The sequence below is a fragment of the Lutra lutra genome, chromosome 9 (genome assembly GCF_902655055.1).
Source record: "Lutra lutra chromosome 9, mLutLut1.2, whole genome shotgun sequence".
NCBI lineage: Eukaryota > Metazoa > Chordata > Mammalia > Carnivora > Mustelidae > Lutra > Lutra lutra.
This window is the reverse complement of record NC_062286.1, coordinates 19,749,142-19,776,290: the sequence shown is the minus strand read 5'-3', so window position 1 is coordinate 19,776,290 and position 27,149 is coordinate 19,749,142. Positions and strand designations below refer to the sequence as shown.

At 51.4% G+C, this 27,149-nt stretch overlaps 1 protein-coding gene across 5 annotated transcripts in view; it reads left to right on the top strand.

Moving 5' to 3' along the window:
- Positions 1 to 3,447, top strand: part of DNMT3A (DNA methyltransferase 3 alpha) — a 98,386-nt gene extending 94,939 nt beyond the window's left edge. For all 5 annotated transcript variants that reach the window (XM_047744104.1, XM_047744102.1, XM_047744105.1 and 2 more), the window contains one exon: positions 575 to 3,447. In XM_047744104.1, coding sequence (XP_047600060.1) covers positions 575 to 716 — 142 coding nt within the window. In that variant the 3' untranslated portion in view covers positions 717 to 3,447. The remainder of the gene's footprint in view (positions 1 to 574) is intronic.
- The last annotated feature ends 23,702 nt before the right edge of the window (positions 3,448 to 27,149 follow it).

Genomic DNA, 27,149 nt, shown 5'->3' with positions numbered 1-27,149 from the left:
CAGCGACCCTTGACACAGGCGATCAGAGCTGCCAGAAGCCTGGAGCTCCTCTAGTCAATCAGGAGTTCGGCTCCTTCGTTGAGCTCTTGCTCCCGTGGGCGAAGTCTTAGGGATTCGTGTTTATTATGGACAAACTTCGGGGACCCGCTGTACCCCCTCTCCAGCAGGGCACGTCCCGGAGGCATCTCTCACCAGGGCCAACGTGGTTTCTTTTTTTTTTTTTTTTTTTTTAAGATTTTATTTATTTATTTGACAGAGATCACAAGTAGGCACAGAGGCAGGTAGAGACGAAGCAGGCTCCCCACTGAGCAGAGAGCCCGATGTGGGGCTCAATCCCAGGACCCTGAGATCATGACCTGAGCCGAAGGCAGAGGCTTAACCCACTGAGCCCCCCAGGGGCTCCCCGACTTCGTTTCTGTCACGTGGCCACTCCCGGGCAATGGTTGGCTTCTCTCCCTTCAGATCCACGGCACGTGGCAGGGTGCCCGAGTCACGGCTGGTGACCAGGACAGGAGACGCAGCCGGATGGCGCCCACCCGTGCTCACCCCCACCCATTCTGCCTTCTTTCCCCAGGGTGTTTGGCTTCCCTGTCCACTATACCGACGTCTCCAACATGAGCCGCTTGGCGAGGCAGAGACTGCTGGGCCGGTCGTGGAGCGTGCCGGTCATTCGCCACCTCTTCGCTCCGCTGAAGGAATATTTTGCTTGTGTGTAAGGGACATGAGGGCAAACTGAGGTAGAGATACAAAGTTAAACAAACAAAACAAAACAAAAAAAAACCACAAAACACAACAAAACACCAACAACATGAGGATCGAGAGGAGTATCAGCACCCAGAAGAGAAAAAGGAATTTAAAACAAAAACCACAGAGGCGAAAGTACCGGAGGGCTTTGCCTTGCACAAAGGGTTGGACATCATCTCCTAATTTTTCAATGTTAACCTTCAGTCCTATTTAAAAAAACAAAACCAAGCTCCCTCCCTCCTGCCCCCACCCCTTTTTTTTGGGTCAAACCTTTTGTTTTCTACTCTTTTCAGAGGGGTTTTCTGTTTGTTTGGGTTTTTGTTTCTTGCTGTGACTGGAACAAGAGGGGTTTTGCAGCAAAAAAAAAAAAAAAAAAAAAAAATCAGTAACAAGAAATAGTAACAATACTGGGAGAGGAAGGATGGGAGAAAAGGAAAAAAGGAAATTCTACAGAAATCTATATATTGGATTTTTTTTTTAAACTATATATCTTTTTTTTTTTTCGTTGTCTCTAGCCTGATCAGATAGGAGCACAAGCAGGGGACAGAAAACAGTGACACTCAGCGGCAGAATTCCCTCCCAGCCACTGAGCTGTCTTGCCAGCACCATTCCTGGTCCTGCAGAACAGAGCCCAACTAGCAGCAGGGAGACAGAACACACAAGACCCTTTTACACAGTATTTCAGGTGCCTACCACATAGGAAACCTTGAAGAAAATCAGTTTCTAGAAGCCGCTGTTACCTCTTGTTTACAGTTTATATATATATGATAGATAGGAGATATATATATAAAAGGTACTGTTAACTACTGTGCAACTCGAATTCATAATGGTGCTTTAAAACAGCGAGACGAGTAAAAACATCAGCTTCCACGTTGCCTTATGCGCAAAGGGTTTTAACCGAGGCTGGAGAGGGGAGGCAGCTTGAAGGTGAGCGGTTGCCGCGGTGGGCTTTCCCCTGGTACTGAGCAGGGCGGACGGGGAGAAGCTGGGGCCCGCGTTCTCCCGCTCCTCCCTGCCCACAGTGGGGGCGAGAGGAGCCGGCTCGGCCCGTGGAGAGCTGACAGTGGGAGTCATCCAGGCTCATGCAATAACCTTGAGACGCTTTTGTTTTTTGGTTTTTTTTTTTTTTTTTTTTTTTTTCAAAAAGGAGACCCCCTCAGTAAGATGACAGGATAAGGGGTCTTCATTCCCAATCTCTCACATTAGCCGATTTGAGGGCTCCTTGTGGTGGGATCAGAAATAATCCAGTGTGTGGGCAAGTGACCGTTAAAACCCCACCTGGAGCAAATAAAAAAACATACAAAACGTACTGGTGCTTTCCTGTCTAAGTCGCCTTTTGTGTGTTCTTTTATGAGGCCCTCACCGTCCACCCTCTGTGCACAAGGCGGCCTCCGGCCCCTGGAATGTGATGTTTTTGGTCATCTCCAAAGGCTGCAGTTTTCTACTGGGAGGCTGATGACACCTTTGGTTCTAATTCTTCTTATGGTTCTGGTTATAATTATGTTTGTTTTTCAGATTTTTCTTTAAGAAAACAAAAACCCAACCCCCTCCTTTGCGGTTTCAAACCAAGGTGCGGGGAGCAGGGTGCTTCTAGGTTAGCGGTGGCCCTGGTGCCCTGGCTCCCCACCCCTCGGGCCAGGTGGGCCACCGGGTGCAGCGACAGCTGGGCGGCCAGGGGAGTCCCCCAGGGCCAGCCCTCCGGGTGCGTCCCTCTTCTCTTCTGCTTCCCCTCCTCTGAGTCGTGCGTGTCAGGGCTGGAGGGAGGACCAGGCCGTCTCTCTCCTCGTGTGTATGATTGGAGTGGTGTGTATTTCTTTTCTAGTACTTGGTCTGATGATAGCTGTGCTCTTACCCGGAGCCAGCAGCCCCTGGAGCTCCCAAGTGCTCGGACACTTGCTCCCACCTCCTGCTGCGGCAGACTGCCCGGCGTTGGTAGGCTGGGCCAGCACTGGGGGCTCCAGGGTGAGGGCCCAAGGGGCAGATGCTTGCCTGGATAGATGGGGTGTAGATATGTGGCATATAGAGATATATATTTTATAATGGGAGGGGGGATGGCACCTCCTGGGACTGGCAGGGCTGGGAGGTGTGCTGTCAAGCACATGGTCCCAAGTTTGCATCCCGAGAAAAGATAGGGCCTACTGTGATAGGCGCTATATAAATACGTAGATAGGGTCACGTATAAGAAATGTTATGTAGTGGGGAGCGGGCCGAGGGGGCTCAGTGCTGAGCCTCGGGTCCCACCGCAGACGTAAGCCCCACACTAATCAATCAATCCCACACGCGTACACGGCAACCGATCTCCGCCGATGCGGACTGGGCGCACTCACACACACACACAGCCGGGGGCTCCCAGCGCCCTCCTCCCCGGGATTCAGGACTTGGTGGCGTCGGCCCTGCAGCTTTTTACCTCTGTCGCCCTGATTGCAGGTAGACTCTCAGTCCCAGAAGGTGCTAGGTGCTGAAGGCAGGAAAAGGAGGAGGTTTCATTCCTGCAGGTGCCCTCCTCTCGCAGGTAGCGTTCTCTCTCTTTTGCCCCTGGTGATGTCAGATTCTTCTGTTAGCAACCTGTGATACTGACCTGCAACTCTAGGCACCAGTCAAGTCAGCCCTCGACTCCCCCTACCTATTCTCCCCCAACCAAAATAAAATCCACATCCAGGTCTGTCTCGGCCAGGGGGCTTCCATTGGGGAAAAAAAAAAATGGGACAGTGAAACTCATCTTTTGAATAAAGTAAATTAGTAATTGGTGACCAAACGAAACCAAGGCTTTGAATCCCTTGCTCATTGCTCAGGAGGAAGCCCGCAGCTGGTGGCCAGTCTCCTGGGCCTCTTAGAGGTGCCTGGTCCTGGGCTTCAAGCTATGTGTTTCCCAGTCAGATTGTTTTTTATTTTTATTTTTAAGATTGTGCCCAGTTTGCTGCCAACTCTATGATGTGGGGGCAGGTGGCGTGAGGCTGGAGCAGCTGGGGGGTGGGGGGGATACCTCTGCCCCTCCCTCATTGGAATCCCTGTACCTAACCCGTGGTGCTTGCCCTTGTCCCCTCCTTCTCCAGCCGGGCTCCATCCTCCCGGCCTGGGTCCACCAGCACCACTCCAGGAGGGCTGCGGGGAGGAGGGGCTGCCCCCGGCAGTCCAAGGTGCTCCCTCCCCCACTGGCCAACGCTATGGTCTTCGAAGCCCCCAGTGTCAGGAACGGCTCTTCACAGGCCTGCCTCTGCGAACAGACTTTCCAGCTCTCCTGGCCTTCCTAGACCTTCTGTCCACTGCTTATGCGAAGGCGTTTGCCTTTCCCAATGGCCCCAGGTTTCACCCAGGAGGTTGGTGTGGTGGCCGTGGAGATGGCAGGCCTGAGGGCTTAGTGTGGGCCGCCCAGCTTGCTGTGGGGAGGCCTGGTTGTTGTGGCTGATATTTAAAAGAATACTTGTTTCTCCTGGTGCAGCAACTGGACTAGGCCCCAGGATGGACCAGATGAGAGTTAACAATCACCAGCTTTTCCTTCAGCCCACCCCACGGGCTCGGGTCCCCCAGTAGAACTTGGGAGGGTACAGGGGACCTTGAGAATGTGCCAGCTTGACCATGCCCGATGCTCGCAACAGTCTTCTGCCAGCCGTGGGCGGGGGCGCTTCTGGGGACATGGATCTGGTCACCTCCTAAAGGAGGGCTGTGCTTTGGCTGAGGCAGGGTCGTGTGAGGAGTAAGGAGGGGATTGTTGCACTTGCTGTGGGTGAAGCCGATGGTCGAGGCGTGGAGCAGGAGAAACCAAGAAGGCCCAGGGGAAATTCTGGAGTATGTCCCCAGGGGGATTTTTCTTTCTGATGAAATTTACCCCTGGAAACCAGGGTTTCTAGGGACTGAGGGTGATGCCTCCCCGTTTGTTGCCAATGCCAAGTAGAAGGTGGTGCCAAAGAGATTGGTGGTTTTTGTCTAGGAGGGCGGGGAGGGTTGCCGGGGCTTGTGCTAGGGTCCCAAAGCCTTTGGTCGCCTGCCTGAGGAGGAAGGGAGTCTCCTGCGGGTGCTGCTGAGCCCTGTGGTCTGGGCCTCAGGCCGGCTGCTGCTAAGCCCCTTCCCCTTGGGATTGGCCGGAGAACAGTAGGCTCGGGGCGTTGCAGGGGAGGACTGGGGTGGGGAGAGGGTTCTTGGAGTTGGCAGATGACACCATGAGTGTATTACTATCTGTTTTTCTCTCTAGACCCCAGAACCTTCCTGCTTTTGAACATTCTTCTAGAAAGCAAACTTTCCCCAAGAACATCCAGGACCTCTTAGCTTTTGAGACAGGCCTGGGAGTGGTTGGCTGGTGGAGATGCCCGTGAGAGTCTTGGTGAGTCGCTAGGGTATGGATTGGACCCGGCAGACTGGGCAGCAGGGAAGGCTGCTGGACCTTGAACTGGGCTCGTGAGGGTCGGCTCCCCGTCCTTCCCGCTTCGCTGGCGCTTCTGGGAAAGCCCAGATGGGGATATCCACAGGAAGGTCTGTGGCAGGAGCAAGGGAAGGAGCATCTCGTCTGGGGAGCGTGTTCTCAGGAAAACCGCAACCCAGAGTCTTCCTGGGTTTGATGATCTAGGTGTACATAAAGTTGATCTTGGAGGAGGTTTTGGACTCCTGTAGCCATTTTGCTTGGCCAGAGGCTTGCTGTGGCTTTCGGACCAGTCATTTTTAGGAGACTTGCAGGAGCCCCCTCAAGCTGTGGATTTGGGCCTTGGGGCCTCCCCTGGCACGGTGATCTGGAGAGGGCTGGCTGTTGCCTTTGGTCGAGGGAACAGCAGACCCAAGATTCTGGTGAGAACAGTTTCTCTCCGGGCCCCATTCTGATCCAGGGAGGTGAGGGATCTGAATTTGTCTTTGGGCATTGTCTAGTTGTTTGCTCCCAGTGCTTGTGATCAGAGGTGACATTGGAGTTGTCCTTGGCCGGAAGCTGAAGGCTTCCCTCCAGCACAGGTTGGGGGCGCGTTGTGGAGGCCTGGCCTGGAGCTAGCATGGCCTCCTGGCCAGACGGTGCTGAGGCCAGGACTAACCACACGTGTTTGCAGGATCTGGGAGGAAAGAGGGGGAGATGAGTGGCAAGGATAGACTCCATGGTTCTAGCAGAAGCTCTCGAATCTTTACATTTTGGTAAAAGAAAGCGTGAGTATCTTTGGGAAGCGAGGGCAGCCCCACCTGTCCCCGTGTGTGTCTCAGAGACCTGGCTGAGGCGGGCCTTTGCTTGGTGACCTCTCGCCCATCACGGACCCTGGGCAATGGAGCTTCCGGGGCAGGAGAAACAGGAAGGTCTAAAGCAGCGCAGACAAGGACCGGAGGTCCCTTTGCTGGTTGTGACTGGCTGAATTGCCCGGAGGCCCTCGGACTCCTGGAACTCTGGTAACTGGAAAACCTCCCCGACGGCTCCTCCACCCGAGGGCCTAGGGAGGGCGGGCGGCTCCCCCCTCCGACCCCAGCCCCCAGCCCCGCTGCCTCCAGCCCCCTCCTGTGCCTGAGGAGATGAGCAGGGATCAAAAGCCTCACACGAGTCCCATTTCACTTCCCAGAACTGATTCGGTTGCACAGCTCTAGAATTCACCAACCAACCAAAATGCCGAAATTTCTTAGAATACGCAGAGGGAGGAGATGACTCAACAAGGTGCTAAAACATTTTATTAAAAATATATATTGTTAAATTAAGTCTGCTGTCTGGACAATGACTGTTTGTTTTGTTTTCTTGTAGTGGAGTTTAAAAGAGACTATTATTTTACTCTGATATATTATTATTAAAAAGGCATTTTAACTTTGTACTTGAAAACTAAATGAGCGATTTCATGTGTTTTAGCTGAGGCATTGAAGTAGCGGGTGCTTACTTATTTGTGGGAAATCATGTATTCATACTGAAGAATAAATTCTGTAGCTGATTTGGTAATACCTTTTACTGTTACAGACGATTTCGCTTTGACCCCCGCGGCAGAGCACTTTTACTCCACATTCCACGCAGCTAAATGCAGGACTTACCCCCTCCCCACCCACTGTCCCTCTCCCCCACCCCAGCCTTTCTCCTCAGTTCCTCTTTCTTTTTTTCTTCCCTTTGGGTTTCTTTCTTTCTTTCTTTCTTTTTCCGTTTGTTTATTTTCCTGGTTCCAGCATTCTTTCACCACTGTAATGTTTGTTTGTTTGTTTTTTTTTTTTTTTTAGGGTTGCTTCTCTATTTATTGACAATAATAATGTACATTTCACAGTCTGGTTCTGGGACATCCAAGGAGGGGCGTGGGAGGGGGGGGCCCCCCCAAGTGGGTCCCCAGCCCCGTCCCCCGGTGTTCTGTTGTATCTCTGTGTAAGTGATGCTCGTGACATAGCTGTTTATGAAATAATTAAAGAGGTCAATGCGTACAGCAGATGTAGAAAGTCTGTCCGTTCCGCCTTCATCACATTTTTTTTTTGTGCCCAGAAGAATATAATAAAGCTCCTTTCTAATGTACTTGTGCTGGAGAACACTTGAATAAATGGACTGTTTTTGTGCAAAAAGAAAAACGGAAAAAGCACCGTCATAATGTCCTTTTGTCTTGCGTCTCCTTCTCCCTGACATGACTGTTCACAGCCTTCCCGGAGGGGTCAAGTGCCCGAGCTGGGAGGAACTGGCGTTGGGGCCAGACAGTAGAGTTTCTTGCTTGAAAACGTCACCTGCGTGAGCATTAAATAGGGGCTATAGACCGTCGGTGAAAAGAAAAGGACAGTTTGGTCAACTTGAAGCTCAAACAGAAGTTACGTAGTAAGACGAGGTCACTGGAAAAGCAAATTCTGTCCTGGGCTGAGGGGTAGGTGTTTTCAGGCTGGAGCTGCGAGAGGGGGAGCCTTGTGCCAGGGCCTGGGTCAGGCGGATGGAGGGGTTTTGGACATGGGCACCGTTCTCCTCCCTAGGAGGTTTCTGGGAGGTAGACAATCTGGACGGTGCAGGGGACCCCGAAACAGATGGAAGCATTTGGCCTAAAAAAGGGAGAGTTTGGCAAACACTGACAGCAAGGCCGAGGGGCTGAGATTGTTCTGGGTAGTTCGTAAGTCAGGCAGAAGTGCAGCCAGTCTGTAGGAAGTCAGTCCATTTCAGCTCAGCTGGAGGTAGATCCTTCTGTGGCCCTGGCCAGCAGTGCACGGGGCCCCTGGGGGGGACAGTGATGAGGTACTGGGCAACCATTTGGGGTTACCCCTGGGCTTCCTTGAAACCCCGAGTCTGGGCTCTCGCTGCCCAGCCCCTTCTCACAACTGTCTTGCAAGTGGACAGTGCCTTGTGGCGTGAAGAGCCCATTCGTAAGCAATGTGCCCTTCACCCTCACGATTGTCTGTCTGAAAGTCGCTAGTTCCCAGTCTTCATCGTCTAAAAACCAGAATCTGAACACACATCGGAACGGGGTCTTCCTGCCACGTCTCAGCTCTAAGACCCTGGTGTTCCGTGTGGTGTTGCTATCTCTTAAGTCCCAAGCCAGTCCCGGCCCATGGCTCCTTGTCTTAAGGGAGGTTCGTTCAAGGTTTCTTTCCTACCTTAGACTGTTAGGACTGCACAACTTTGTTGGCTGCGTTGAAAGAAATTCTAAAGGGGAAATTTGGGAAAAAGGAAAAAGAATAAGCTTTTCTCATGGGTACTTTTCTTCACAAAATTGTAAATGTACATTGAACTTTTATCCTACTTTTTTCTCTGTTTTTCAGTGTTGATGTAGAATGCTTTTTTTTTTTCTTTCCTCAAATGGCTGCATGGTATTTTCTTACTGGATATCTGTTTCTATATATATGCATTTTATTTTAGCTATAAATAGAGCTGCAATAAATATCTTTATGTGTTGGGTTTTTTTTCTCCCTTATATTTTGTATTTTTTTCTCCTTAAGCCAGATTCCCAGAAGTGAGATGTACTGGGACAAAGAGATGAAGATTTGGATTAGCTTCTGACACATTTGCCTGGTTTCCTCCAAGTGGGCAGCAGACCTGTAGTACAGCTTAGCTCTGAGGCTCTCAGTTCAGGAAAAAAAAAACCACAAAAAACAAACAAACCAAAAAAACATAGTCCTTAAGTTGGACCAACTCAGAAAAGTGTTAATCCCAGTGGGGATGTGAAGGCTCAAAGCATCCCGCCCCCAACCCCCTAGAAGCTAGAAATCTGTAGCGAGAAGCTGGAGGTGGAAACAACATTGGCCACTCAATTTTGAAAATGAGCTCACCAGGCGTGCCCACCTGCAGGAAGCCTGTGGAGAATGGAATTCACACCGAATCTTTGAGACTCTGGTTCCAAGGCTGAGGAGAAAAGGGAGAGTGTCTTTACTATGGAGTGCCCCAGTGTCATCAGAGCTGGAGATGGGCAGGCCCTGTGGGGCCATTTCATTAGTAAAACGCATCTCTTGAAGTTCCTGCATTTAAACAAGGCACCATATGATGGTGGAGGAGTAGGGAGAGAGGGAAGGGGCAGGGCTGGGCAGGAGTGAAGTGACAGGGCCCATAGCCCAGTGGGTCTGCCCAGGTGGGTCTGCCTGGGGTGGGGTGGAAACAGTGCCCACCGCCAGGCCCAGGCTTGCTGGTTCAGGAGAAACTTCCCTGGGCTCAGCGGCGAATGTGGGGTGTACAGAGGAGGGAGGGAGACAAGAGGCTGTCTGGGAGCTGGCTGGTTGGGGAGGCCAAAGGCATATAGCGAGGACAGAGGTGGCAGGCACGGGCAGTGGGAGTCCTTCCTGGGGGATGTGGGTGTTAGGTGGGGGGCTTCCCTGAAGGAGAGTATATTTTGAAGATGAGGGCATAAGGAGGTCACATCCGAGGGGGACAGAGCTTCCCTACGATGGGCTCCTGACATCACCCTCAAAGCTCCCTTTCTCTTTGGTTCCAATACACTTTAAAAGAACAAGGCCCGTTAACCTCGGTGGCATATTTTGTTTCTCTCTGCTGGAATCCTGGGGGGGTGCAGCTGGGTTGGGATGAAAGGGCCTGGAGGTTTGGGGGTTGTGAAGCCCCAGGTGCCCTGAACTGTATCAGAAGGGAAAGACAACAGCATTTAGATGCTGGGATCCGAGTCCTGTGTGAACTTGGGTGGGTTAGCTACACGTCTTGAGCTCAGTCTTTTGCCTGGAAACCTGGAGGCCCCCGCCTTTGACCAGCTCTTGCCTGGCCCTGACTGGGCTCACGGAACAGTGCCATGAGCGGTGTAGATCACCCGGGTTCTGCCTGGGCCAGTGCAAGGACTCCTGGGATCTCCCTGTCCCCCAACCCGTCCCTGCTGCCTGCTCGGGGATCCCCCTCCACGAGGCCTGTCCTTGTCTGTCTCCGAATCCCGCTCTGTCCTCCTGCTTGGCCATGGCTCCTCTGTCTGGCACCATTAATCTCTCTGTTTCTCCCCAAGCATTTCCTTAATGGCACCATCGATCTTAAACACACAGGCACACTGTCCCTTGACCTCCCTCCAGATGCCCTATTTCTCTGTTCCACTTTACAGCCAAACTTGAAAGCACTCCTGGGATTTGAGCGCTTGGCTTTCGTACCCCTGTTCTCCTCCGTCTGCCCCACGTCACCTCTTGGGAGCTGGGGCTCGAGGTGGGAGGAGCACCTTCCTCCCCGCAATGTCTTCTTCCCATGGCTCCTGACATTGTGCCCCGTGTCTTCCTACCGCCCTGGCGTCCTTGGCTCTTTCCTGCTCTGTACCTGTTGGAGGGTTTGGGGCTCCCACGTCTGCTTTCACTCTGGCGTCCCCCGAGGCCCGGGTTCTCCTATCCAGCTGTCTGCTTGGCCTTTCCACTCGGGTGTGAAATGGGTACTTCGAACACGACCTGTCAAAAACAGAACTTGTGGGGCGCCTGGGGGAGGCCTCTGACCCTCGGTTTCGGCTCAGGTCATGATCTCAGGGGCGTGAGATGGAGCCCCGTGTCGGGTTCTGCGCTGGGCGTGGAGCCTGCTTCAGAGTCTCTCTCCCTCTGTCCCTCCCCTGTGTGCGCTCTCTCTCTTTCCCTCTCAGAAACCAAACCAACCCCCCCAAAAAGCATCAGAACTCTTGGTCTCCCCCTGGCTTGCTCCCATACTTCTCCATCATAGTAAATGGCACTTAGTTGGGTCAGAACCCTGAGGCTTATCCTCGCCTCGAGTCCCATTCCTGCCACATCCCACTTGCAGCCGGCCAGCTTGCTCTGACACACTCCCCTCTAAAAATACCCTCATTTGGGCCATTTTCCACTAAATTTTGCAGCTTATCCCCAAGTCGTCATCATCTGTCCCTGACTGGTGTCTGTCCCCATCACACCACAGCAGATCTTTTGGCTCTGTTTCTGTCCCTTCCAGCCCATCCAACACACAGAATAATCATTAAAAATCAAACCCTTTAAAAACCCATCGGCCTGGGTGGCTCAGGTGGGTAACGTCTGCCTTCTGCTCAGGTCGTGATCCCAGGGTCCTGGGGTCGAGTTCCGCATGGGGCTCCCTGCTCAGTGAGGAGCTTGCTTCTCCCTCTGCCTGCTGCTCCTGCTGCTTCTTCTCTCTCCCCCGAACCCCCACTGTCAAAGTCTTAGAACAAAACCCATCAGTTGCATACCCCTGCAACCAGGATAAATGGTTCTTGCCCTGGACTGCAAAACCCCACCTCTCCAGACGCTCCAGCCGCCGGCCTCCCTTCCCTGGAACGCGCTGAGCTCTTTCCCGTCACAGAGCCTTTGCACGTGCTATACCGTCCACCTGGATGGAAATCTTGCTTCCCTCCCTCCTCAGCCTGTTTGCCCTCCCTCAGGTCTCAGCTTCCTGCCTGACCACTGCCTGTCACATGCTTCTGTGCCCGCCCCTTTCTCACCCTCTGGACTTCTTACCTGTGTCTTGTCTCTTGTCCTCACTTAAATGAAATCTGGACAAGAGCGGGGACTTTTCTTGGTTTCTGTGCTACTCTCCGGGGCCCAGACCAGGTCTGTACATAACAGTTCTGATCACTGTTCTGACTCACGTGTGTGGAGTGCTCAGTACGTACCAGAAATCATTCTTTATTAATCACTTAATCTTCCCAACCCTCTGTGCTAACTGCTATCGTCCCATTTCACAGATGGGATATAGACTCCACTCACGGTGACAGGCAATGCTCAAATTTCAAACCCTCTCCACAGGCCACAGTCTCAGAGTCTTGGCCCTACTCTACCTCTCACACATCTTGGGCCGGTCCCTCAGAGTCCCTGTGGCAGTTCCCTGCTCCCTTCTCAAGGGTCCGGGTGTGCAGCCCTTTGCCCTTCCCTGCTTAGTCCTGGCTCCTTCTCCAACCACCGGCCCAATGGGTTACCTCTGCAGAGCGCTGGAAGCCAGAGCATAGGGGAACCTCGGTAGATTTATTTTATAGCCCTTCTGAGCGCAGACATTTCTACTGGCCCTACTTTCCCTGGGCTCAGAGTAGGATCTCCTCTTCCCTAATTTTCTGTTTCAGCCTTTTACTTCCTTTGCAGTTCTTAACGTAATTAGTAATCATTTTATTGACTCCCTGATTGTATCTCCCTCACTAAAATGGAAATCCAGGAGAGCGGGAATGGAATCTGTCTTGTCCTTTACTGTAACCCCAGAAGCACATTATGTGTTTGTGGAATGAATGGGGAACCACACCCAGCCCCACACCTGTGGGGATCTCCAGGACCTCAGCTCCCAAGAAGCCTCCTGCTGGGCTGAGCGGTGGGGGGGGGGGGGGTTCAGGCATTTTTGATAATGTCTGGGCCTCAACTTTGCTTCATGAATGTTGGTTATGCCCGCAGTGCACAAAGGGCCAGGAGAAGGGAAGCCAAGTTCATCACTGAGTCACCACCAGACGCAGGAATCCTGCCCCCACCGCAGCTGCCAACAGTGACTGAGCTTCGCATGGGTCCAGACTTGTGCCAAGTTCCCTACATGCATTCGCTCATTTAATTCCTGCGCAAAGACCTTGTAATTGTGCCCATTTTATAGGTAGGAAAATTGAGGCTCATCAAGAAGACACAACTTGCCAGGTAGCAGCTGGATGGAGGTGTGTCTGACATCGCAGCCCAGGAGGCTGTTTCCTGCCCGATGCAAGGGGTGTCTGTGCTCTCCAGACAGCCTCCACATCAGAGAGAGTGAACCATGGGTTTTTAAAGAAATCAGTATGAGTCCCCAGCTTAAAATTATGTGAATCGCACCTTTAAAATAATGAAAAAGGGATAAGTGAAAACTCATTCATTACCCCACCTCCCAGAGATAACTGCTGTTGGAATCTGTTTCTTCCTTTTGTGTGAGACACATCTACAACTTTACTAATTTCAGACCACATTTCTTTGTCAATATCCTGTTTTGAAATAATAATTACTAACTTTTTTTTTAAGATTTTATTTATCAGAGAGAAAGAGAGAGAGAGAGCACAAGCAGGCAGAGAGGCAGGCAGAGGCAGAAGCAGGCTCCCTGCTGAGCAAGGAGCCTGATATGGGACTTGATCCCAGGACCCTGAGATCATGACCTGAGCCGAAGGCAGTGGCTTAACCCACTGAGCCACCCAGGCACCCCATGAAATCATTATTTTCAATGGCCACATGTTATTCTGTCTCATGGATGTACCATAATTTATTTGCTCCAGCTTTTCCTCCAGAGGATGGGGGGGTCCCAGCCTGTGCGCGGGCTCTGCACAGGCACCTGGCACTGTCATCTGCTGTGATGAACCTGATTCCCCCATGACCGAGACGCACCATGCCTGTAAGGAGCACAGTCTAGTGGGGTCCTTGTTCAGTCTGGTGTCCATATGCGATCATTTTCTAGCATAAATGTTTGAAATGTAATTTCAGGGGGAAGGGCTCAGGACCCATATCAGTAAACTGGTCCTGGACAGAATGTGGGCTCCCGTCGGTGGCCAGCAAGGGCCCCCGAGCCCCGCCCCATTTGTTGGCAGGTGGAACAGCAGATGGAGAAAAGGCAGGAGCGTTAGGGGCTCACCTTTACCCGGGGCCCCCCTGGGGGTGTCTCTATGCGGTTCTCAGCGGCCACGTGTGGGGGTGGGCAGTGGCAGGAGTGTAGTGGTGTGGGTGAGAAGGTTATTTTGCTGCTCTGAGCCTCAGTTTCCTCACTTAGGGAAAAGAAGACAATAATGGGCTTATTATGGGAATTACAGTGATACTGTTATATAAATGGTCAGCAACAAGGGCTGGGCTGCCCTAAATGGAAGCACAGTAATTGCTTTGTGTGTGCATGTGTGTGTGTGTGTGGTAGATCCAGGAATAGGTATGGGTTTGGGATGTGTACAGGTCTGCAGGGTCACCCTGGCCGACAGCCTTCTCTCTTGCTGGCCTGAGGCTGGGAAGCCCCGCAGGTCACTGGGCACTGTTCTCCGTACTAGTCCTCCCCATCTGGGCTTCTGGGTGAGCTGAGTCAGAGGAAGGGCAGTGAGCAAGTCTGGGTTTGCAGCCCCAGGGGACTCCGGGGTGGTGCGAGTCCTTCTTGGAGGTGGAGAGGAAGTGTGTGTGTTGTGCGGGATCGGGGGTGCTGCTCTCCCTGTCCTAGCTTGCCACAGAGGGGAGTCGGGGGACAAGGGCAAGAAGTGGGTCCCACTGGCGGGTGCTCACCCCTGCGGGGTTTGGGTGTGGTGTCCGCAGGTCTTGGGCAGGCTCTCCACACCCGGGGCTGTGGTCCCTGCTGAGTGTGGCATATGGAAAACGCACCTGACCCAGGGTCCAAGACTCCTTCCTCTTGGTTCTTACTGGATGCTTTCTGGGCAGGGTGCTTGACCTAAGCTGTAGTTCATTCGCCTACAAAATGCGCTAACTTTCTGCCTTAACCAGGTCAACGGGGCGTGACTGTGGGAAGCCACAAGAGGCAACAGTCATTGAAACCCCTGGTCAAGCTGCTCTCAGGGGCCAGCCTCCACTAGATGCCAGGTCAGGCATGTGGGAGCCCCCACCCCTTGGTCCAGGTTTTTCCAATTACACAAGTCACACTTGTCTGCGGAGTTTAAAAAAAAAAAAAAAAAAGAAATGATAGAAAGGCACAAAGTAAAAAACACGAATACCGCACAGCGGTTACCTGTGTGCGCATTTTTGTCAACACGGATTGAACTGTACGCTTGGACTAGGTACGGCCTATTATACGTAAATTATGCCTCAATGAAGTCTTTATTTTTAAAGCATTTATTTTTAAAATTCCCACCATCATTGGCATTTTAGTATATTTGCTTCTAGATTTTTACTTAGACATAACATATATTCTATCATATATATGTGTATAAATGTGTGTTCCTCTATATAAATATTGTGTACACAAATGCTGAACAACTCTCAGACTCTAGATGTCTGTGTGTATGTATATATATATATTTATTTGTTTTTTTAAATAAAATCGGACTAGGACATGTGTGCTGTTTGTGAGTGGAGGCTTTCCGGAGCCGAGGCCGCCAGCAGGCACTCTCCCCGTTTCGGGCGGTCTCACCCCGCCTTCATCAGGGAACCAGGCTGGGCACACGGGCCCCAGTCCACACCGCGTGCTGCCTGACCCAGAGTCACTCAGGGTGCGGAGCCAGATTGCCGGGCTGCACTCAGCAAGGCCTCTCTCCGGCCCCCCTAGGAGCCCCCGGCAGAGGAGAAGAAGGCCTGTGGACAAGGCCGGGGAAGGAGGCAACGCTGGTCAAGAGACATTGAAAGAGTTTCTAGAAACTCGGGGATGGCCTAGGTAGAGAGGAAGTCCTGTTTGGAGGGGGAGGGGTGGGAGGGGCACGAGCTCGGTCACAAGGGGTGTTGGAGGGAACACAGGATCCTGTCTGGCTGATAGAAGGGGACTCAGCAGAGCTTGGGAGAGGTGTGGAGGGATGAGGGATGGGAGGCAAAAATGCTTGGATGGATGTGGGGTTTACCTGAGAGATGGGGTCACAGGACCCGCCATGGGGACTTCCGTATGGCTGGAGCCCGTACTAGGAAGACCTGACGGGTGTTCTGAGCCTCAGGGTCGGCCTGTGTAGAACACACCATCTACGTCCAAAGGGCAGAGTGGCCAATGAAACAGGTGCTGGGGCTGACTTTGCTTCTGACAGGACTGTGGGGCCGGCTGTCTTCTCACCATGAGAGAAACTTCCCGGTCAGTTCATCCTCTGTCTCTCAAGCCCCCGGAGTGAGTTTTGATGGTGACATATTACAGAACCACATGCTTAACAAAAAGGAAACGGTCCTGCTCAGAGTTAGGAAGGATGTGGGGCTCGTCACCAAATTGAACAGATGTCAGGACCCTGCCCGGAGGGGCTTTGATGCCTCCCTTTTGTCTTCTCACGCCTTCTTGATTTCTGTCTCTTGCACTCTTTCCCCGTCTATCTTTGTTTGGCTCTGCCTGGCTTCCTTCTGTAAACAAACCGATTCCAGTTGGGGGAAAGACAGCCGCTGACATCTCCTAGCTCACAGCCTCAGTGGGACTCTGCCGATAGCCTTGTATCTCACTCCTTGCGGGGACAGTGTCTGTGTCCAAGGACACTGGGTACTCTGATTGGCAAAGCCAGAGTGATATGGTTGAAGGGGGTGGGGTAGAATCTGCTTCCAGAAGGAAGTGGGGTTGACGAGGCTGGCCAACCAAAACCACAAGCAACCACATGCTGTCACACACGGTTTTCAGGATCCAGTCAACATCGACAAAGGCAAGGGGTCTACACCGAAGAGTGCAGTCTATTCAGATGGCGGAAACACAACAGAGGTCCGTAGAACGTACTCGTGGCTGGCTCTCCTCAGCCCACTAGGAGACCGCTTAGCTCTTGGAAAAATTAGAGTACAGAACCGTTACCCCTATTCTGAACTGACTGACACATTTCAAGGCCACAGCAGTCGGAGGAATCAAGCCTAAAGATATGGGTCTTAATTCTGGTGACAGTAGAGTGTGGCAGGAAAAGCAGACAGACCAGAGATCGAATACTCGCTCTTCACCAGCTGCGTGATAATCGGCGTCTTCAAAGACTCAGTTTCCTCACCTGTAAAATGGGACAATGAATGGCCTCCTTCCCAGGGTAGTTGTGAGGAGGAAGACACGCACCTCAGGTGTTCGCAAGAACACGGACCCCAGCACTCTACCAATGAGGTCCAGCATTACCGTACTAGGCTTTGACAGGCTGCAGCTACTGAAGAAATGATTGGAATCCCAGCCCTCCCTCCTTCCCTCTCTTCTGGGGCTGGAACCTTGCTTCCCAGAATCCCAGATGCCTGCCTTGGGCAGAAGTGAGGCATCCCAGCCCTGGAGGGCAGGTGGGAGCTCCGCAGATGGAGGAGGATGCCCTGAGGACCTGGTGCCTTGGGCTGGGCCCGCCCTGCCTTCCCTGTGAACTTGCTCCGAGGCAGCTGGTTCTGCTGCGAGGCCCAGAAACCCGCCTCAGCTACTTTCATCAGCAGGACTTGGAAGAAGCAATCAGGCATCCGGGCATCCAGCCGCAGGGAGCAGAGCGGGTGTCCCAGCAAGGAAGGACACCAGGCAGCTGCTCTCTCAGGAAGAAAAGTTCTTCCCTGTGGCCCCGTGGTCTCTGCCTGTTGTCTTCTTGCTTCTCTGTTCCCTTTCCTGGCCTCTGGCCACTCACTTATGCCTGCCTCTCGAGGCCCCTCTAACGGCCTGTGGCCCCACATTTCCAAACCCCAATCCAGGCCCCAGTCCTGGCTGACTCAGTCTTTCCCTCCACACCAGGTTTCTGGGACAGGATCTGGTTGCCCAGCTTGGAGTATGTGTGTGTGTGGGGGGGGGAATCCCCCCAGGCCAGTGAGCTCTGACCAGGGAATGGCCCTTGGGGGGCTGAACCCTTTCTTTCCCTGATAAAAGTGTCGGCCAGCTCTCTAAGGTGGACTAGTGGTCGTGAGGTACGGTCGGTCACCGGAGGAAAGGCCAGGACGCTGTCCCAGGCTCTCACTACCTCCCGTGTCGGGGCTGAATCCCGACGCTGCCTTCTGTTCTTGACAAATGATACCAACGAGTATTTGGTGACATGTGAGCACCATATAAGATCCCAATGCAGTGTCATATTCGTTCGCCAGAGCTGCTGTAAGAAATCCCCCCAAACTGAGTGACTTCAAAGAGCGAATTCTCGCCCCAGAGTTCTGGAGGCTTGGAAGTCCCAGACCAAGGCACTGGCAGGGCCACGCTCCCTCTGACGCCTCGAGGAAGCTCCTTTCTTGCTTCTTCTCCCTTCTGGTATCCCCGGCGTTCCTTGGCTTGGGACAGTATAGGTCCGATGTCTGCTTCGTCCCCCCATGGCTTCTTTCTTCTGTGTCTGGTCTTCGTATGGCATTCTCTCTGTCTCTCTCTCTCTTTGTTGGTATCCAAATTCCCCACTTCTCAGAATGACACCAGTCACACTGGATTAGGGGACACCCTGAGGACCTCATCTTGACTTGATAATGTCTGCAAGACCTTATTTTCAAACCAGCTCACACACACAGGTACTGGGGGTGGGCACTTCCCGCGATCTTCCTGGGGGACAAAATTCCATCCACAAGTACCTATAAGTAAAATGTAATGCAAAAACCATTGTGAGGAAAGCCTCCATGCTAGCTGTGACAGAGACGGTAGACAAAGCTTAAACTATTTCCCATTTGGCTCTTTACAGGAAATGTCTGCTGTTCCCAGCCTTAGAGGCGTGGGGTAGGGTTCACAGCAGGAGCAGACGAGGGGTCTCCTGGGTCCAGTGGCCAGTCAGGGAGGGTTCTAGGGGACTGTGATCCCGCAGCACTCACAAACAAGGCATCCATGAGCTAGAGTTAAAATACAGTGTCTTGGGGCGCCTGGGTGGCTCAGTGGGTTAAAGCCTCTGCCTTCGGCTCAGGTCATGATCCCAGGGTCCTGGGATTGAGCCCTGCATTGGGCTCTCTGCTCAATGGGGCTTCTCACTGTTAGTCTGTCCACAGCTCCCTCTGCTTGTGCTCTCTTTCTTTGTCAAATAAATAAAATCTTTAATAAATAAATAAATAATAAATTAATAAATTAATTTAAAAAATACAAAGCGTCTTGAGGGGAAACCTGGTCAGAAACAGGTGGTGTGGGAAGCGGAGCCTTCTGTCCGCGGCGATCCCACTGGAGGGACTGTGTCTGTCCGAAGGCTTCCTCTGGAGCAGCCGAAGGAGGCCCAGCGGGCATGGTCTTATTTGCGCCTTCACTATCAGATCCTGTTTCTGTCCGGGTGCCCCCCCACACCCCCCGCCCCGGGAGCCGTCTTCTCTCCCAGATGGCCCAATTCCAGAGTCCAGGCCTCTTGGGCTGGAATTGTTCGGGAAGCCTCATGTCACTTCTCCTGCTGGGTGGAGAGAGCTCCCTTTTTGGTGGCGGCCAGGCCGGGAGCAGTAAGAAGGCCCTGGGAGACACCCTGGCCCCCCAGGTCTGGCCAGGTGGGTGAGTTGACTGTACTCACGAGGGGGCCTGTGCTCGGCAAAAAAAACTGACGTCACGGTAGCCTGTACTTTACCTCCTGTACTTTAGATAGGCGGCGCAGAGGACGGGAAACTGCAGCCCCAGGCCTGTTCCTTGAGTCGCCCAAGGTCACACAGCTAGGTCAGGCCCGGCGGGACGGGCACCTTGGCCTTGCGCCACCCCTGCCGGGCCTTCCTCGGCTCTCCACCTGCCTTGCCCTGTCCAACCTTTCCTCCTCTGTTCACAGATAACGTGACACGGCCGCTTTAGAGGGCGACACTGAAAGAAAATCTCTCTCGAATCCCACCACCTTCACTCACTGCCCCATATATGCATATTCTTCCAAAAACCATTCCTGTGTGATCACGTTGCATAGAACTAAACACACGCACGCGCTTGCGCGCACACACACGCACATTCAAGCACACACACGACCACAGGTAAAACTGCAGAACTCAGAACGAGCTCCCCGGATTCTGTCACTGTCAATATCCTGGTTTTGCAAGACGGAAATGGTCAAACCTGTATTTTATCGAGCGAACTTAATTGGAAAAATTAAATTAGTAAAATGGAAAAATAGAATGATAGAACATGGTGACAAAACAAAAGATAAAAAAAATAAAGTAAAAGTTTAAGATGAATATAAGATATAAAATTCAGAGAAAGAAAAGACATTCAGGTGCAATATAAAAATTAGAAAATAAAGATACAGGGATACCTTGGTGGTTCAGTTGGTCGAGCGACTGCCATCGGCTCAGGTCATGATCCTGGAGCGCCAGGGGAGTCTGCTTCTCCCACTGACCTCTCTCCTTTCATGCTCTCTCTCTCTCTCTCTCAAAAAAATAAATAAAATCTTTAAAAAGAGAAGAAAAAAAGATATAAAATGTAATATACATTTGTTTGTTTATTTAACAGGCAGGGGAAGGCCTGTGCTGGCCCGAGCTCCTCCACCATCCAGCATTTTGTCTGGGGACCTCGGCCGGCTGCGGGGAAGGATCCTGGGGGACAGGAGCCTATTTCTCAGGGGTGATCGCTGCCCAGAACTCACAATGGGACATGCCAGGTGGAGTCACAGGTGGGTGGCACCCAGAATACCCAGCTTAATTTGAATTTTAGATAAACAATAGATAATTTTTTAGCATCTGTATATCCTATTTAGTATAAATATGTCCCAAGTATTCTGTCCTGTATTTTTATTTAAATCTGGCAACCCTTTTGCAGCCCCCTCCAGCCCTCAGAGCCCCCGCAGCAGCTCCCCAGGCCTATGTACACCTACATCCTCTTTTCTCCTCTTTATCTCTCAGGAGCTCAGCCCTCTTCATGCCGCAAGGCCCAAGTCAGATGTTGCCTCCTCTGAGAAGCCACCCTAACTTTCCCAGTGCTTCTAGGACAAATCTGGGGCCCTCTGCTCAGTGGATGTGGGGACTGCAGGTGCTGCAGGGTGGCCCAACGGGAAGGACGGCGGGGTAGGCCAGAGCAGGCTCACCTCCTGTACTCATGAAGGCGTGTGTGTGTGTGTGTGTGCGTGTGTGTGTGTGTGTGTGCGCGTGCGTGTCGGGGGGGGCCCACGGGGTGGGTTAGCGCAATGGGCTCAAACCCTTCCGCTGCTTTCTAGCGGTCTGATGTTTCTCCTCTCCCTTCCCAACTTTTTTTTTTTTTTTTGACACCCTGATAAGGTGAAAAATAGTCATTGATTTTAATTTATATTTTAAAAATTATGAGTCAGGCTGAGCTGCTAATATGTCTGTTATCCACACAAGTCTCTGGATTGGCTATGCCTTTTCTTGCTCGTTCTTTTTACTGGGTTCGATAGAAATACACACTTTGCTTTCTTTGCATGCCTTCATGGTTTGCTTTTTACATTTAAAAATTTGATCTACCTGAAGTTTATTTGGATGTGGATGAAGGCATGGGTCCACATGTGATTGTTTTCTATTTTTTTAAAATATTTTATTTATTTGACAGAGATCACAAGTAGGCAGAGAGGCAGGCAGAGAGAGAAGGGGAAGCAGGCTCCCCACTGAGCAGAGAGCCTAATGCGGGGCTCGATTCCAGGACCCTGAGATCATGACCTGAGCCAAAGGCAGAGGCTTAACCCACTGAGCCACCCAGGTGTCCCCACATGTAATTGCTTTCTAAATGGCAGGCTGTTTCCCCTGTGCTCTTTATTGAATAATCCATTCCCCGGATGACCTAGTACCACCTCTAGCACATTCTAAATTTCCATGTGGACTTGGGGTCTCTTTCTGGTCTCTCTATTGTGTTTTTTTTTATCCTTTTGCCTATTTTTGGATGGGTGCCAAATTGGTTTATTTACTCCAGTTTTATATTTCTATTACCTGATATTATTATTATTATTTTTTAAGGAATGTCCTGGCTATGTTTCACTTGTGCATTTTCCAGATGAATTTTTGTGTTCTTTTACCCACGTAGTGGGTAAGCAGTAGAAATAATCGCACCATCGTCCCTGTTATGGAGGGAAAGTCCTGGAATTTGCGAAAGTGTTAAAACAGGGCCCCGAGGATCCAGAAGGTTATGTTCTATGCGTGTGGCAGGTATGCAGGGAGATTTGAGGACACGTCCCATTTCTCACAATACTGTCTTTTAGTCAAGACAAAATGTGTGTTTCCATTCATTCGAGTCTCTTTTCTGTCCCTCAGGAAAGTTCACAGCTTTTCTTTGGATACGTTATTACGTATTTCTTGATAAATGACCTTCTACATAGTTTGGTCTTTGTGTCACTCATATGAATGCATTCCTTCCTTCCAATGTACTTTCTAACTGGTCATGTTAGTTACAGGGGATCTTTCTAAAAGGCCAGTCTCGCTCAAAACTCTTCGGTGACTTCCTGTTGCCCTGGGATAGACCCCACACTTGCTTCCTGGCTTACAAAATCCTAGGGGGTCTGGCGGGCCATCCCCATCCCCCTTCTTCTTTCTTGCTTTCTGGGGTTCAGCTGCTGTACTTGCCCTCCCCCTGCCTGGTCCCCACCCCATTACCTCCCCACCCCGAATAACCTTGAATTCTGAGCTTAATGGAGACCCCCTCAGGGGAAGGGAACCCCTCAGATGAAGTCAGATTAAGCTGGGACACTCTTTTATGCTTTCGTGTATGACAGTGGGATCAGAAAAACTCTTCTCTGGGAGGCAGGCACCTGCCCGCCTTTTCTGCTGCTGATTCCCCGGCCCTGGCATCATGCCGGCAGACGCCAACTGTTGAGTGAAGGTGCGTATCTAGACAGAAGTTGTGTGTCCCCCACTTCAGGTCTGGAGCACCCGGACATTCAGGACTGAGGACCCCCACGTGAAGAAAGACACCGTAAGCTTCACATCTGCCTCCCATGGCTTTGAAGTAGAAGACAATGGCCAGGGACTGTCACTCCATGGGCTGCCATCCAGCCCTCAGCAGTGATCTGTATGAAGACGATGTGGCATTGCAGGGGATGACAGAGGCAAGGATCTCAGGATAAAAGCATACTGAGTGATTTTGGCCGGGATGGAACCGCTCTGTAAATACTTGGTCGAATGAATGAATTAGGTATAAAGCGGGCACGGTTGGAAGCTCCAGTAGCATCAAGAGTGTCAAGGTGATGTGATTACCTTTTATTCCGTTACCTTCTGTCTTCTCGGTTGTCTACAATGGACTCAGGCAACTTGTACGATGAAAAAAAAAAATTGCCTAAAATCGTGGTCAAAGCTTTTCTGCGATGGCACTGCACTCAGTGGCCACCAGAGGGCAGGGCTGCCCTACTGTCGGGGACCGCAACCTGCAGACGGAGATTTTTCTAAAGACTTGAATGTGGAGGTTTCGTTTACTTGCCTGGGGGCCTTCCTGGTGACCGGAATCAATCCCATTTCCCCCTTAGCTAGATCTCAGCTCTCCAGATTGGAGACAGAAGTCTTTTTTTTTTTTTTTTTCTTCTCGTGTAAAGAGCACAACCTGTCTCCGGGGCCCCCACACCTTCTCTGAACCGACCATTGATTGAGGGCTGAGCTCCTCAGAGAGTCTTTTTTGAGAATGGGACTCAGTCCCTACCTTCATGGAGCTTGTCCCAGGCTTCAGATTCACACAGGAAAACTCGGGCCTGGAGAGATTCTAAACCTAGCAAAAAAAGCCAAGACCTTGCTTCAGGGGGTGTCTGGGTGGCTCAGTTGTTAAGCCTCTGCCTTCGGATCAGGTCATGATCCCAGTGGGCTGGGGTGGAGCCCATGGGGCTCCCTGCTCAGCGGGAAGCCTGCTTCCCCCTCTCCCACTCCCCCTGCTTGTGTTCCCTTTCTCGCTGTGTCTCTTTCTGTCAAATAAATAAAATCTTAAAAAAAATAAAAAAGACCTTACTTTAGGAACCTGTGTTATTTTGTGTGTGTGTGTGTGTGTGTGTGTATTTTTGTGTGTGTCCATTCACACACACGCCCAGTGTCTTCTGCTCAGGTACTGCTCCAGGTACAGGGGAAGCTGCAGACCCTATGCTCAGGAGACTCCCAAGTTCGGTGGTGGGTGGTACCCAAGGTGAAGGTGGTGAAAAGTGCTGGGAAGGAAAACGAGCAAGATAAGGGGATTGACAGCGACAGGCTAGGGGAGCGGGGAAATCTCCGATGAGGTTCATTTTGAGCAGAGACCTTCATAAAAGGAGGGAACTAGGCTAGTGCCATCTGGGAGAAGGCAGAGCAAAGGCCCGGAGGCAGGAGTGTGTTCAGGTGGGAATGTGTTTGCTCAGTTGGGAGTGTGTGTGTGAGGTGCGGGTCCAGGAGGGGTGTGAGGTCCCACAGATCCCGGGGGCTCTCGTAGATTCTGCCTTTCGCTCCGGCTGCGTTGCTGCAATGAAAATAGTCTGTCAAGGCACGAGGTGGCAGCAGGGAGACCGGCCGTCCAGGCGAACCGATGGTGGTGGCTTTGCACCTGGGCCACTCAGTAAATACTTGCTGAATGGAGCTAAGCTGTTCCCCACGGAGCTGGCTTGACATCGTGACTTCCTGATCCCCTACAGAGAATAGAAAAATCACCATAGGAACAAAGCCTCTGAAGGAAAAACTACCGTGGTTTTAGTGGTTGGGGTTAAAGGAAGATCTATTTCTATTGTCCAACAGGAACCTCGGAGTTCTAGAGGGGAAAGGGTCAGAAATCCCTGGCCACATCTCAGATTTGACAGATGAGTTCTCGGAAGCCCCAGGTGGTCACATGACTGATCCAGGGTCACGCAGTGGCTTGGTGTCTCTCTTTCTGCTTTGTTCCTTTTCTCAGGCTCTCAGATGGGCCCGTCTCTGTTCTCAGGATACAAATCACCCCACCCCCAAGGTTCCTAAGGTCTGCCAGCCAGTGACTCTGGTACTTGCCACTCGGCCAGGTCATGGCCAAAAGCCCAACCTTGCCTCCTTCTCCCAGGACCCCGAGCTGGCTCTGGTCCTCTTGCCACTTAGCAGGCAATCTGGTTCTCTCACTCCCCATCCACAGCAGGAACAGATTCTGTCCTTTACTGACGCTTTCACGCAATGTGGAGAAGAGGGAGAGTTTGCAGCATCTCTCAGAATTACAAGTGTCCATGTCTTTGACCTAGAAGTTCTGCCTTTAGGATGTATTCCAGAGAAACAACTGGAGACTCATGTCTGGGGATCACTGCTCAGCGTACCGAATCCTGAAATCGCCCTGTGTGAAATGTAGCTTGTGACTCCATGCTCTCCTGATCTTCCCCAGCTCTGGCCTCCCCTTCTGGGTCTTTCCTGTGGGCCCCTCTTCTGCTACCCAAGCTCTAAATGGGACACTTTCTCCAGGCAAGTCTCCCACCACTTCCCCCCTCTGCATGCTATTTTGGTATGACTCTCAGTTTCTTTGGTTTTCAGTGTCATCTCTATGCAGACTCTCCCTCTGTTAGGTCTTCCTTCAATCCCGAACTCTTGACTGCCCCAGTCCTGTTCAGCCAGCTGCCGTTTGTTTGTTTGTTTGTTTGTTTGTTTGTTTTTAAAATATAATTCACACACCATAAAATTTACCATTTTGAAGTGCATGTTTCAGTGGTTTTTATTTTTTTTAAAGATTTTTATTGATATATTTGAACGCAGAGAGAAAGATCACAAGTGGGCAGAGAGGCAGGCAGAGAGAGAGGGGAAGCAGGCTCCCCGTTGAACAGAGAGCCCCATGTGGGGCTCGATCCCAGGATCTTGAGATCATGACCTGAGCTGAAGGCAGAGGCTTTAACCCACTGAGCCACCCAGGCGCCCCTGCCCCTGGAACATTTTTTTAAAAGATTTTTATTCGTGGGACGCCTGGGTGGCTCAGTTGGTTGAGCAGCTGCCTTCGGCTCAGGTCATGATCCCAGCGTCCTGGGATCGAGTCCCACATCGGGGTCCTTGCTCATCAGGGAGCCTGCTTCTCCCACTGCCTCTGCCTGCCATTCTGTCTGCCTGTGCTTGCTCTCTCTCCCTCTCTCTCTCTGACAAATAAATAAATAAAATCTTAAAAAAAATTTTTATTCGTGTATTTATTTATTCATCAGAAAAAGAGAGAGAGCTTGAGAGCCTGCAGCGAGGCAGGGGGAGGGGCAGCGGGAGAGGGAGACGCAGACACCCTGCTGAACAGGGAACCCCACCCCTGAAGCAGGACTTGATCCCAGGACCCTGAGATCATGACCTAAGCCGAAGGAAGATGCTTAACTGACTGAGCCAACCTGGTGTCCCAGTTGCAGAACATTTTTATCACCCCCAAAAGAAACCAGTCACACTCATCCCCATCTCTCCCCGACCCCAGGCAGCACGTGTTTCCTTTCTGTCTCTATGGGTTTGCCTGTTCTGTCAACGGAATCACACAGTACAAGCCTTCTGTGTCTGACTGCTTTCACTCAACACCCTGTTTTTGAGGTTTACCCATGTTGTCGCCTGTCTCGGGACTTCATTCCTTTTTGTGTCCCAGCACAACGTCGTGTTATGCCACCATATTTTGTTTATCCGTTCGTCAGTGGACAGACATTTGGGTTCTTTCCATTTTGGGGCTATTATGAATCAGGTTGCTATGGATATTTGTGTACAAGTTTTCGTGTGAACATGTGTTCAGTTCCCCTGGATGTACACCCAGGAATGGAAATTACGTTTCACTTTTTGAGGAACTGCCAAACTGTTTGCCAAAGAGGCTTCACCAGCATTCCCACCAGTGGTGTAGGCGTTCCCGCCTCCGGCCTCTACAGATTCCCCCCAGAGGGGCCTCATGGGGCTCCCACAGGCAATGAGTCCATATGCGAACCCTCTCTCCTTTGTCTTGATCCCTGGCCCATAGCTGACTGTTCAAGCCAGCCACTTGGGGACCACTCTTCAAACTGGCTACATTCTTGACCTCTTCAATCAATTCATCAACAAGTCTTCTCAGGGCTGCCCCCCAAATAGATCCCCAACCTTTCCATCTGCCCATCTCCACTGCCAACATCCTATCCACTCACTTGAATGGTCTCCATGGTCTCCTATTGGAATCCCCACCTCCAGGCTTGCTCCCACCAATCTACTCTCTAGCAGAGTTAGTTAAAAGGAATTTAAAAAATCAAATCAAAATTTTATATCTATAGAGAGATATATCTCTATCTATCTATCTATCTATCTATCTATTTTTTTTCCCCTAGAAAAATCAGCTATTAACCAGAAGGGACTATGGCCCACAAGCCATCCCTGATCTACCTGTTATCTCCCAGACCTTATCTCCTACCTTTCTGCCTTGGCTCACTCCAATCTAGCCTCACAGGTTTCCTTACTATTCCTTAAACCCACCAGGACCACTCCAACCACAGGGCCTTTGCCCTTGCTCTACCCCCTGCTGGTATGCTCTTCTCCCAGATGTCCATGTGGCTCTCTCCTTTGCACTCAATCACACATCACTCAGTGATGCCATCTCTTCCCCAGCTATCTGAAGTTGTAATCCCCTCCCCCATCTCATCTTTCTCTTCACTTTTCCCCCCATAGCCCTTACCATTCTGTAACATAGTGCAGATTTTATTTCTTATCTCCCCTTCTGGAATATAAACTCAATTTTTTGGCTGCTTTGTTGACTTCTGTATCCCTTGTGCCTACAACAGGGCCTTGCCCCAGAGTAGCTCAGCAAGTGTGTGTTCAGTGAGTAAAGGAATGAATGAAGCATA